General features: G+C 37.7%; 1 protein-coding gene across 3 annotated transcripts; it reads left to right on the top strand.

The window, feature by feature from the left end:
- The first annotated feature begins 3,054 nt into the window (after positions 1-3,054).
- LOC103849539 (myosin-3) lies at positions 3,055-10,275 on the top strand. Of its 3 annotated transcripts, none has more exons than XM_033291479.1 (24): positions 3,055-3,644; positions 4,068-4,388; positions 4,445-4,546; positions 4,629-4,772; positions 4,865-5,015; positions 5,102-5,129; positions 5,325-5,490; positions 5,591-5,654; positions 5,757-5,770; positions 5,862-5,946; positions 6,140-6,243; positions 6,327-6,465; positions 6,591-6,709; positions 6,885-7,037; positions 7,145-7,234; positions 7,347-7,424; positions 7,603-7,761; positions 7,889-8,095; positions 8,271-8,476; positions 8,565-8,700; positions 8,779-8,908; positions 8,996-9,142; positions 9,215-9,273; positions 9,368-10,275. In XM_033291479.1, the coding sequence occupies exons 2-24, from the start codon at positions 4,074-4,076 to the stop codon at positions 10,016-10,018; spliced, it is 3,447 nt and encodes a 1,148-aa protein (XP_033147370.1). In that variant the 5' UTR covers positions 3,055-3,644; positions 4,068-4,073; the 3' UTR covers positions 10,019-10,275. The 3 variants fall into 3 exon arrangements, with proteins under 3 accessions (XP_033147370.1, XP_009124543.2, XP_009124542.2); XM_009126295.3 differs by having other exon boundaries at positions 3,056-3,626; positions 4,070-4,388; XM_009126294.3 differs by having other exon boundaries at positions 3,056-3,678; positions 4,070-4,388.
- The last annotated feature ends 1,578 nt before the right edge of the window (positions 10,276-11,853 follow it).

Here is an 11,853-nt window from a genome sequence, read left to right as displayed (position 1 = left end):
CGCTTTCATCAAGGGTCGTCTTCTACTGGAGAACGTGTTATTAGCATCTGAACTGGTTAATGGCTATCATAAGACTACCTCCTCCCCTAGATGCGCTATCAAGTTCGATATTGCGAAGGCTTTTGATACAGTTAAGTGGACGTTCATTGTTTCAGTCCTTAAGGCCATGAATCTGCCAGATCAGTTCATTATGTGGATCAAAGCTTGCATCTCAACTGCGTCTTTCTCGGTAGCTGTTAACGGTAGTCTGGAGGGGTTTTTCACTAGTGCTCGGGGAATCCGTCAAGGCTGCTCCTTGTCGCCGTATTTATACGTCATCCTCAATAATGTTCTTTCCAAGATGTTGAATCAAGCAGCTGAGGAAGGGAAGTTTGGGTATCATCCGCATTGCCTTGGGGTTAAGCTCACTCATCTGAGCTTTGCTGATGACATACTCGTCTTCTCAGATGGGAAAACTAGCTCTTTAGATGGAGTTATGGAGGTCATGAATCAGTTTGCAAATGTCTCTGGTCTTTATATTAATGCTTCCAAGTCTACTATCTTTATCTCTGGTGATGCATCTGGAGCTCTCAGTGTTGCTGCAACAGGAAAAGGTATTAGCACAGGGACTTTGCCTATTCGCTATCTGGGTTTTCCCTTGACTACTAAGACACTTACTAAGCATGACTACGAGCCTCTGATTGACAAAGTTCGGAGTAGGATGCTCACTTGGTCAAACAAAAGTCTCTCCTTTGCAGGCAGGCTTCAGCTGATCAAGTCTATCATTACAAGCATTGTCAACTTCTGGAGTTCCGCATTTATCCTTCCTGCTGCTTGTCTGAATGAGATTGAAAGTTTGTGTAGTGCTTTTCTTTGGTCTGGCTCACCACACCAATCACATAAGGCAAAAGTTGCTTGGGCAGAGCTTTGCTATCCGAAAGATGAAGGTGGTTTGGGTCTGCGGAGACTTAGAGATTCTCAAGTGGTGTTCTCCCTTCAATTGATCTGGCGGCTGTTTACTCTAGCAGGATCGCTGTGGGTGTCTTGGGTACAGCATTATCTACTCCGAGACAGCTCTTTTTGGGATGTGAAAGATAACCAAAAGGGTTCTTGGATTTGGCGTAAACTCCTAAAGCTTAGAGACACTGCATATCCTTTTCTGAAGGTGGCTGTTCAGAATGGAAATGATGCTTTCTTCTGGTTTGACAATTGGCTTGATCAGGGGAAGCTCATAGATATTACTGGCGACGCCGGTCCAATGCACTTAGGTGTTCCACGCAATGCTCGAGTTGGAGAGGTCGTTACTAATGGAGGCTGGAATATTAGGGAGCGCCGTGGGAGACTATTTCCTTCCCTCTGCCATCGGATAAAAGAAGCGCCAGTTCCTTGCTCAGACAATGGTAAGGATATCGTGGTTTGGAGGCAGTCTGATGATCAGTTCAAGGGTATGTTTTCCACTTCAGAAACTTGGCAGCAGATCAGAGATAAGCGTGAGATTGTACCTTGGTGTAAGGTTGTGTGGTTTACGCAAGGGATTCCTCGTTACAGTTTCATGACTTGGTTGGCTGTTAAAAATAGGTTGTCCACCGGAAATCGAATGCGTACATGGGGAATCACTCAACCTTGTACTCTGTGTGGAGAACCCGATGAGACTAGGGATCATTTATTTTTTGCGTGCCCCTACAGTTACACGGTCTGGGATAATGTGGCAGGACGTTTACTTGGTCGAAGGATGAATCCAGACTGGTCTGCAACTCTGTTGTCTATTCAGCGAACTCGTACTCCTGCTCTTGACTCGGTGCTGGTCAGACTGGTATTTCAACTGACCATTTATAGTATATGGAGGGAACGGAATGGGCGACGACACCAGAAGCCGTGGTCTACGACATCGCAGATGACGCGTCTTATTGATAAGACAATGCGCAATCGCATTAGCTCTCTTAAGTATCGCCGGGGGCACAAGTTGGAAGGCCTTCTTTGCAGATGGTTTGAAGTGTCACCTTGACTCTAAGTTTATTTTTGCAATTATGATACTTTAGACCTCTTATTCTTTATTAGGCCAATTCTTTTGTAAATTTCCCTCTGATCAATAAATATGAAATTTCATCAAAAAAAAAAATATTGAAGTATAATATATATTTTTTTAAAAATTACTCCGCGCCATCTAGTTAATTATTATTCTTGTTGACAAATACGGCCGATGAACGAATATAAGCTAACATATTCCCAGGTAGTAAAGTTGACTACATAAAACCGGAGATGTGGTGGAAACGTGGACCAATTCTAAATTAATTTATTTTTACTTAGTTGATTAGGCTCCACACGTTTTAGTTAATTCTCCCCCCCCTTAAAATTTTCTGTGGAAACTAATTATCTATTGAATATAAGATTGAAGATTCCTTCTGAATAGGGGTGGGCACTTTACCCGATATCCGAAATGGCATCCGAACCCGATCCGAAAAAACCGAACCGAAATCCGAACCGAAGTAGCAAAATACTCGAACGGGTATTGAATAATGAGAGATTGGATACCCGAACCCGAACGGATAATACCCGAACCCGAATGGATATCCGAAGATAACCGAACATATGTATAATTAACCTTATGTTTCTAGTTTATATCTCTCATTTTATATAAAATATTTATATTGATACTACACATACTTTAAGTTCATATGATATACATACAATTACGGAAAAAATGATTTGCTACTCACTTAAAATGCATGTCGAGTTTTTTATTTCAAAAATTAACAAAAAGTTATATCCAAAATTAAAAAAAATAACTAAATTAATGCATTTTTAGTTTTAAAATGTTATGTCCAAATCTATTAACCATTCAATCTATTAAAAATAAAAAATTAGTTAACTAAAAGTTATATTTTTAAATACAACAAACTTGAGAAATGAAAATTTTAATTTTTTTTTTCAAAATCTAAATATCCGAACCCGATCCGAAATAACCGAATCCGAACTAAAAATACCCGAACCCGATCCGAAGTACAGAAATACCCGAACGGGTTCTAGACCTCTATACCGAAATACCCGAAAATCCGAAATACCCGATCCGAACCCGAACGGGTACCCGAACGCCCACCCCTATTCTGAATTTGAACTGGTAGAAATTAGATTATAAAATTGATTACAATTAAACAACCATTCATACAGGTCACAGTAACGTATATTTCATATTTTTTAAAAATTTCAAAATAATAATTCCGTTGTTAAATTTAAAAGTCATTAAATGAGGAAAATACCATCATTAAACTCTGCGATCACATAATAAGTTGAAAAAAAAAACATAGAAAAAGGTCGGATGACTTCCAATTAAAAAAATAAAAAAATCAAAGAAAACAGTTTTACTCTGCACAGAAAAAGTTGCCATCTTTCGTCTTCATCCTGTTCTTCTTCCTTTTTCTCGATCATCTTCTCCAATTCTCTGATTTATTTCTCTCTCCAATTTTCTCAGTAACCATTGTTACTGCCAAAACCCATACATAACATAACCCCCAAGTGTTGTCTAATGAATCTCTCCAAAGTTGACTTTTAGTTTCCTCTCTATTCATCGTTTACTGAGTCTACCACGGAGATATTTGCGTGTGTATATTCAAGATTTTGGAGAAACCAAAATTCTTGTGAATAATCAAGTCTCTCTCTCTCTTAACATTAAAGTGTTTGTTGATACAATCTTTGAAAAAGGTATTTGTATCAGCTAGCCTAGATCCAAATCAATTTCACAACTTTCAAGTCTTTATTCGTCTTGATATTTTCTTATTTATGGTGTATAGAAGCCGTCTTCTGCTCAAGAACGTCTTTACTTGTTTTGTTTATTTTTTAACCATAATATAGAAATTAGATTCTGTCTAAATTGGTTTTGTGTTAGATCATCTGATCATAAAGTCTAATTGTCTTGAAGCCAAGTAAGCTGTATATAGAATAAGCCTTAGATCTTTGGTGAATCCGTTGGTCCCAAACGATGGTTCCGCTTTCTTGTTCTCTTATATAAACTTGTGTCTGTGTCTTATTTGTAAGGAAACCAGAAGGGTCTTGTCTTTTGAACTGAACAGCTCTCTTTATCTATCCCTTACAGAAAAATGTCTGAGAAGAAGGCTAAGCCATTTGTTCAGTCACTTAAATCCATGCCGGCCGACTATAGATTTCTTGGTTCATCACCCCTTGAAGACTCCTCCTCCTCTGGCTCAAGTGTTCCTGTGTCTATCCCACGAAATGGTCACTTAAAGAATGGAGCTGTTGGGGGAGTGGACAGTGGTAGTGAGGATTCACCCTATGGCCTGCAAAGCATTTCAAATGGAGACGAATCTTCACTTGTTGATGAAGATCCTATTGTGCCATTGCCTGAGAGTAATGATCGCAGGTGGAGTGACACTAGCGTATATGCTCGGAAAAAGGTATGCTTAAAGGTTTTGTCTTTTTCTTTTTTTGGAACTAACATTCCTTTTCTTAGGCACTGCAATTTTGGGTCCAACTTCCAAACGGTAACTGGGAGCTGGGGAAGGTGTTGTCAACTTCAGGGGACGAGTCTGTTATTAAACTGCCTGAGGGCAATGTAAGTTACATTTTGTTTTTCATTTCCTCAAGGAGATTGTTGATTATTAAGCGTAATCTGTTACTGCAACTTGGTTTAACAGGTTTTAAAGGTCATATCAGAGACTCTAGTACCTGCAAATCCTGACATTCTTGATGGAGTGGACGATCTCATGCAACTAAGTTACTTAAATGAGCCATCAGTGTTGTATAACCTTGAGTATCGGTACAACCAAGACATGATATATGTAAGCCTTTTTTTTTTTTGTATAATATTGACAGTATAGTCCAATGTTTCAGCCTTTATCATTGATTTTCTGAATTTTCTTTGAGGTGCTAGACAAAAGCTGGGCCTGTTCTAGTGGCTGTAAATCCCTTCAAGGAGGTTCCTTTGTATGGAGATCGCAACATTGAAGCATACAGGAAGAGGTCAAACCAGAGCCCTCATGTCTATGCTATTGCAGATACAGCAATCCGTGAAATGATACGAGGTGGGATCATGTTTCTTAATTTGTCAAAGTGTTCAATGTATTGCACTCTATGTTTTCATTCTCATCTTTTTCGGTTTCCTTTCCAGATGAAGTTAACCAATCTATCATTATCAGGTAATCTCCTCCTTTAAAGTTACCTTTTACAAATTAAGTAAATATAAGCGCACTTATGGAGCTTACAAGTGTGTCTATATTCACTCGTTGAGCATTCTTCCCGCCAATATTTTTGCCTCTATAGAATTTATCTAGTGCTTTAAATCTTTGTGCATTTTGAAATGTTTTCTTAACACATGATATCTTTTTATATAGTGGAGAGAGTGGAGCAGGGAAAACTGAGACAGCGAAAATAGCAATGCAATACTTAGCTTCTCTTGGAGGTGGAAGTGGGATCGAGAATGAGATACTAAAGACCAATCCCATCTTGGAAGCCTTTGGAAATGCAAAAACATTGAGAAACGATAACTCTAGTCGTTTTGTAAGCCCCCAGTCTCCATTAGGCCTTATGCATGATCTTATTTTTACAATGTGAAAGTTTTGTTTGTTTCATAATATTTCTTTGGTGTTAAAATTGACAGGGGAAGCTGATAGAGATTCATTTTAGTGAAACAAGGAAGATTTCCGGTGCTAAAATTCAAACATGTAAGCATAAGTCTTTTTAGTTGCTGCTGCTCCACAATTCTTTGTTATTCTTTCCTTTACAACACCTGACTTGGCCTTTTGCTGTTTCTTCAAATTTTGCAGTTTTACTAGAAAAGGTAAGTTTCTCTATATGATTTTTGACGCTTACACGGTTTGAGATAACCTTTGTATGATTTTTTATTTTATTTTTCTGACACATTTTAATAGTCTAGAGTGGTTCAATGTGCGGAAGGAGAGAGGTCATATCACATATTTTATCAGCTTTGTGCTGGAGCTTCACCTGCGCTTAGAGGTATGATTTTAAAATCTGAATCCCATAAAGAGCTTATAACAGTTCTCTTTAGAAAATATTTTCTGCCTTTTAATGTAAATTATTTGTTACCTGTTAATATGTTCATCATGTATTAATAGAGATGTAGTTGCTGACTAACTGGTGTAACAATATTTTATATCTGACCTTTTTATTCCACTCATTGTAAAATCAGAGAAGCTAAATTTGACAAGCGCAAAAGAGTATAATTATTTGAGACAGAGCAATTGCTATTCAATTAAAGGAGTTGATGACGCTGAACGTTTTCAAGCTGTTCAAGTAAATCTCTTCTTCTTTTTTTCCTCCGCATATTTAAATCATTTAATTCGTCCTTTTGATTGAAAAACTTTTTGCTGTTGCAGGAAGCTTTAGATATTGTGCACGTTAGTAAAGACGACCAAGAAAGTGTATTTGCAATGCTTGCAGCAGTATTATGGCTGGGGAATGTCTCATTCTCCATTATTGACAATGAAAACCACGCTGAACCTGAATCAGACGAAAGTAATGCTCTATAGCTCTTGTTTCATTCGGTTGGAGACGGGTTTTGTTTATTTCAAATTTTACTGCTTAATATTTGTGGATGCACAAGCAAGGCTAACTTAAGTGCTGTTTCTTTTTTTTTCCAGGTTTATCAACTGTTGCTAGATTGATTGGGTGCAACATCAATGACCTTAAGCTAGCTCTATCAAAGCGTAATATAAAAGTTAGAAATGAAACTTTTGTACAGAAGCTAACCCTTTCGCAGGTTGGCATCTAACTTTTTGTGCATAACTGTATTCTGAGTAGGGTTGGTTTTCCACTCTGTAATCATGACCTATGCCTATTATTTATTTGGCTTCAAGCCTTGCAGTACACGACTATTCCTTCATCAAAATAATGGCTTGTTTTTTGTTTATTTCTTTCTTGTTTTATCTCATCAGGCCATTGATGCAAGAGATGCTTTAGCAAAGTCAATCTATGCCAGCCTATTCGACTGGCTGGTTGAACAGATAAACAAATCTCTTGCCGTAGGAAAGAGGAGAACTGGCAGATCCATCAGCATTCTTGATATCTATGGCTTTGAATCATTCAATGTATGCTTCTTTTTAGTCTCTCTTTTCTTTTTTTCCTGCATGAACTTAGAGAAGCTATCTGTAGATTAGATATTTGGTTTGCTGAATAACATCTTCACATGTTGCAGAAGAATAGTTTTGAGCAGTTCTGCATAAATTATGCGAATGAGAGATTGCAGCAACACTTTAATCGCCATCTATTCAAGCTAGAGCAGGAGGTAATGTTACCCTTTTCTGCTATGGGTCCTTGTAGTATATCTAAGCTGAGCATTCACGTGACAGACAATCTATTGAGTTCGAAGGGCTTAATATGTCTTTCTGCTCTTACAGGAATATATCAAAGATGGGATTGACTGGACAAGGGTTGATTTTGAGGACAACCAAACCTGTCTCAGGCTCTTTGAAAAGGTAATACGATAACTAGTCTACTCTACAGCCAGTTACCATCAATTGCTACTCAGCTGTGAGTTTCGATCATCAAGCTGCATAGCAGTCGTTGAGATATATTGTGTTGGAACATGTTTATTGTTTATTCCAAAGCATGTCTTCTAAGTTTCTATGACACATAAGTATCACATGTGTGCAGAAACCATTAGGTCTGCTCTCTCTTCTTGATGAGGAATCCACATTTCCGAATGGCACAGATTTGACACTTGCCAACAAGCTTAAGGAACACCTAAGTGATAATTCCTGTTTTAGAGGAGATCGAGGGAAGACTTTCACGGTTGCTCATTATGCTGGAGAGGTAATATCTTTAGAAAACTCAGTGGCACCATTTTACAAGACATGCCACAACATAATTGGGTCTGTGGGTTGCAATGACAAATGAATCCTTCACAAGACCAACCTTTACTTGTTTTTTTCTAACTCAGGTTACATATGAGACAACTGGATTTCTAGAGAAGAACCGGGATTTGCTGCATTCGGATTCTATTAAGCTTTTGTCGTCTTGCTCTCGCGACCTTCCCCAAGCGTTTGCTTCTAGTATGCTCGTCCATTCTGAAAAACCTGTTGTTGGTTCTTTACACAAAGCAGGTGGAGCTGATTCCCAGCGACTGAGTGTAGCAACTAAATTTAAGGTAGGGCATTTTTTCCTTAAACACAGCTTGCTTCTATTTCTGCTCTTACATGTTCTAAGCTTGTTTAGGTTTTTTCTTATCCAAAGTGCTTGTACTTACTTTAAAAGGAAACATCTCATCATCCTATAATATTTGATATTGCTGACCATGCTTCATGCTTGCATACTTTTTTCAGGGTCAACTTTTCGAATTGATGCAGCGTTTAGGGAAGACTACCCCACATTTCATTCGCTGCATAAAGCCAAACAGTGTTCAGTCTCCGGGGTTGTATGAGCAAGAGCTTGTCTTACAGCAGCTACGATGCTGTGGGGTCCTAGAGGTAGTTCGAATTTCTCGGTCTGGGTTTCCCACGAGAATGTCTCATCAAAAGTTTGCCCTAAGGTAACAACTCCATCAGTATTCAGTTGCAGCACTTTCATTAGTTTTGCAAGTAATCATTCATGTTACTTTTCTTGTTATCATACTTTAGGTATGGATTCCTTCTGCTGGAGAGCATTGCAGCAAAAGATCCACTTAGTGTTTCGGTTGCCATTCTTCATCAGTTCAACATCTTGCCAGAGATGTATCAAGTCGGCTACACAAAACTGTTTTTCAGAACAGGCCAGGTACTATAGCTAGTCGCTTGATCTCCTGCCAAAAAATTATAGACTCTTGCTTCAATGTATTCGCTTCACCATTGGCAGATTGGGGTTCTTGAAGATACAAGGAACCGCACCCTTCATGGGATTTTACGTCTCCAAAGCTGTTTTAGAGGGCACCAAGCACGAAGTCGTCTAAGAGAGTATAAAAGAGGAATTACTTATCTTCAATCATGTATTTCTCCTTCTCTCATCACTATAAAGTGGAGACATTTTCAGCTTAACTTGAGCTAAGGCCTCTTCATACATCCTTTTGTTTCAGTTGTTCGTGGAGAAAAGATAAGAAAGGAATACACAGAGTTACTGCGGAGGCATAGGGCTTGTTCTGCTATACAAAGCCATGTTAAGAGAAGTATTGCTAAGAGACGGTATAAAGCCAAGGTTGATGCATCTCTTGTAATACAGTCAGGTAAATAGGGTTTGATTAATTAAAGCAAATCTTGAAATGCCATAACTAACTGAAACCTTTATTTTCTTGCAGCAATTCGTGGCGAGCTGGTTAGAAGATGCGGTGGGGATATTAAATATGGAGGCACCAAGGTCCTAACATAGTTATCATTATTTGCTTGCATCCGACTTAAAAGGATATGAATGAACAATTGCTTGACTCTTGAACCGGTTTCTTATTACGCAGAGAAATGAGTCAGGGGAGGTGCTAGTGCAGGCATCAGTACTTTCCGAACTTCAGCGCAGGGTTCTGAGAACCGAAGCTGCTCTTCGTGAGAAAGAAGAGGAGAACGATATTCTCAGACAAAGACTCCAGCAGTACGACAACAGGTGGTCTGAATACGAAATGAAGATGAAATCCATGGAAGAAATTTGGCAAAAGCAGATGAGATCATTGCAATCCAGTCTTTCCATTGCAAAGAGAAGCCTAGATGTCGAGGGTTCACCCAGATACTCGGATGCATCTGTGAACGCTAGCGATGCAAGTGATTTCTCTGTGAGTGGTGATTTCAGGACCCCTGGGAGAAGTGGAAGTGTTGGTTTAAGCGTGATAAGCCGGTTAGCAGAAGAATTCGGACAAAGAGCTCAGGTGTTTGGAGATGACACAAAGTTCTTGATGGAAGTGAAATCTGGTAAGGTGGAAGCAAACTTGAGTCCGGAAAGGGAGCTGAGGAGGCTGAAGCAGATGTTTGAGACTTGGAAGAAGGATTATGGAGGGAGACTAAGGGAAACGAAAACGATACTTAGCAGACTTGGGAATGAAGAAACTGGTGGTTCACCCTTAGTGGAAAGGGTGAAGACGAAGTGGTGGGGGAGGTTAAGGAGTACCAGGTTTTAATGGTATGTTCCTTTCTTGAGACGCACGTCTCTTTCTTTTTTTTTCTTCTTATTTGATGTTATTTGAGGTTTTGGTTTTGTTGCTGCGAGAGGTGAGAAGGCTCATGGGACTAAAATGAGTCCAAATCTACTGGCAAATTCAGTAAATATTTTTTATACATTAAACTTGTATTGATAATATCCATTTGTCCCAAGACTATGTGGACTGACCAGTGTTGTGGAAACATATAAAGCATCAATAAAATATGTTTGCGAGAAGCATCAAATACATTGAGAGAATAATATATCACTGATCTGCTCAACAGTTTAAAAACCTGGTAGAGTTGATATTGAGAAATCTTAAGTTGGATATTTCCAGCAACTTCGTGACATAAAAGAATATTTCCATGAACTCTTTACATAAAATGTTAGAATTGTTAGAATAGAATGCTACTTCACAATGAACCAGGATACTGTATTGGGATTATTGTATTGTATTAGATTATTATTCTACATCTGGTCAAATTAGTGAATAGTGAGTTTAGTTCTTCGCCTGGTCTCGTTTGCTTATATGAAGATTGTCGTGATCTGTTCCGGACGGTGCTTTTCATAATCCACTGCATGGCATGGTTAGAGCAGTGGTGGACGAACTTCATGCAGCTTTTCACTGTTGGGGCTCTGGTTATCTTTCACTGGATCAAATGCTCAAATGCCTCCCAAAATATCAGAACAGTCTCAGTTACAATTTTCACTTTATTTCCACTCTTTTTTATAAAAAAAGGTGATCTCTCCCTTCAAACCAACTATATTAATTCTGGATCATATTTCTATTCAAAGTTAAACTAAAACTAGATTTTTTATCCACGTCACTGCATATTTTTTCATTTTCATATGAGCCAACATTTTCTTTATAATATAAATTATAAAATATGTCGACTAATGTTTGATGGTTTATACTGTGTTTGTGTTGTTCAAACCAATTAGAAATAAAAGTCTTTTGTATGATGCATGAATTTTAACTCTAAACGTATTATTTTAGGGTCATCTATTAATCGTTGGATTTACAGAAACATAACAATAACACAAAATAGTAAGAGCACCATTAGTGTTTGAGCCCGGCCCGGCCCGAAAATATTTTGGACCTAGAATTCAAAACCCGGCCAGGTCTTTGTAGGCTATAGGGTTTTTCGGGCGTTTTGGGCTTTTCGAAAAATAATTTGTCATTGTCACTTCCATCGTTTAATACATTGTCACTTCCAACGTTTTAATACATGTGTATTTTCATTTAAAAAACAGTTTCATTTTTTGTTTTAAAACATAAAATGAGTTAAAACTTTTCTTCTTTATCAAAATTTTTTTACTTTTTCGTATGCTTTTAAAAACATATTATAAACAAACCAAACTTAATAAGGTTTAAATAATTAAATATAAATTAAAACTAAACATATAAGAGAACAAAATTTATGACAAACGTGGTCGAACATTTTATATTTTGTATTTTGAAATTAAAAAAAAACATGTTGTACATAAAAGAAAAATGTACATTTGCAAAATTTAAAATGTGACACTTGAAATGATCAAATAATAAAGTGCATTAACAAATTTTATATTTGCTTTATTAGAGTTTGGATAAAAATATAAAAATAATATGTCAATACTAATAATGGTTTTAATTGCAAGAACGATAATATTTAAAGTAAAGTATAAAATTTTGGGTTTTCGGGCCGGCCCTAACCCAAACAAGCTTAGGCCCAAAATACCCGAAACTCAAATAGATTTAGCCTAAAAACCCCAAATTTTTTAGGCTTATAAAACTAAGCCCAAGTCCGGTAATTTCTACGGCTGGGCGAACTCGAA

Source organism: Brassica rapa, chromosome A05 (genome assembly GCF_000309985.2).
Source record: "Brassica rapa cultivar Chiifu-401-42 chromosome A05, CAAS_Brap_v3.01, whole genome shotgun sequence".
In the NCBI taxonomy this organism is placed as follows: domain Eukaryota; kingdom Viridiplantae; phylum Streptophyta; class Magnoliopsida; order Brassicales; family Brassicaceae; genus Brassica; species Brassica rapa.
The sequence above is the reverse complement of the archived record's forward strand: the minus strand, read 5'-3'. Positions and strand labels throughout refer to the sequence as shown.

Bases quoted from the DNA above. Each gene is read 5' to 3' on its own strand.
- LOC103849539 (XM_033291479.1), top strand. From the start codon at position 4,074: ATGTCTGAGAAGAAGGCTAAGCCATTTGTTCAGTCACTTAAATCCATG. The intron at 5,016-5,101 runs GTGGGATCATGT...TTTCCTTTCCAG, and splicing joins AATCCGTGAAATGATACGAG to ATGAAGTTAACCAATCTATC. The intron at 7,235-7,346 runs GTAATGTTACCC...CTGCTCTTACAG, and splicing joins TATTCAAGCTAGAGCAGGAG to GAATATATCAAAGATGGGAT.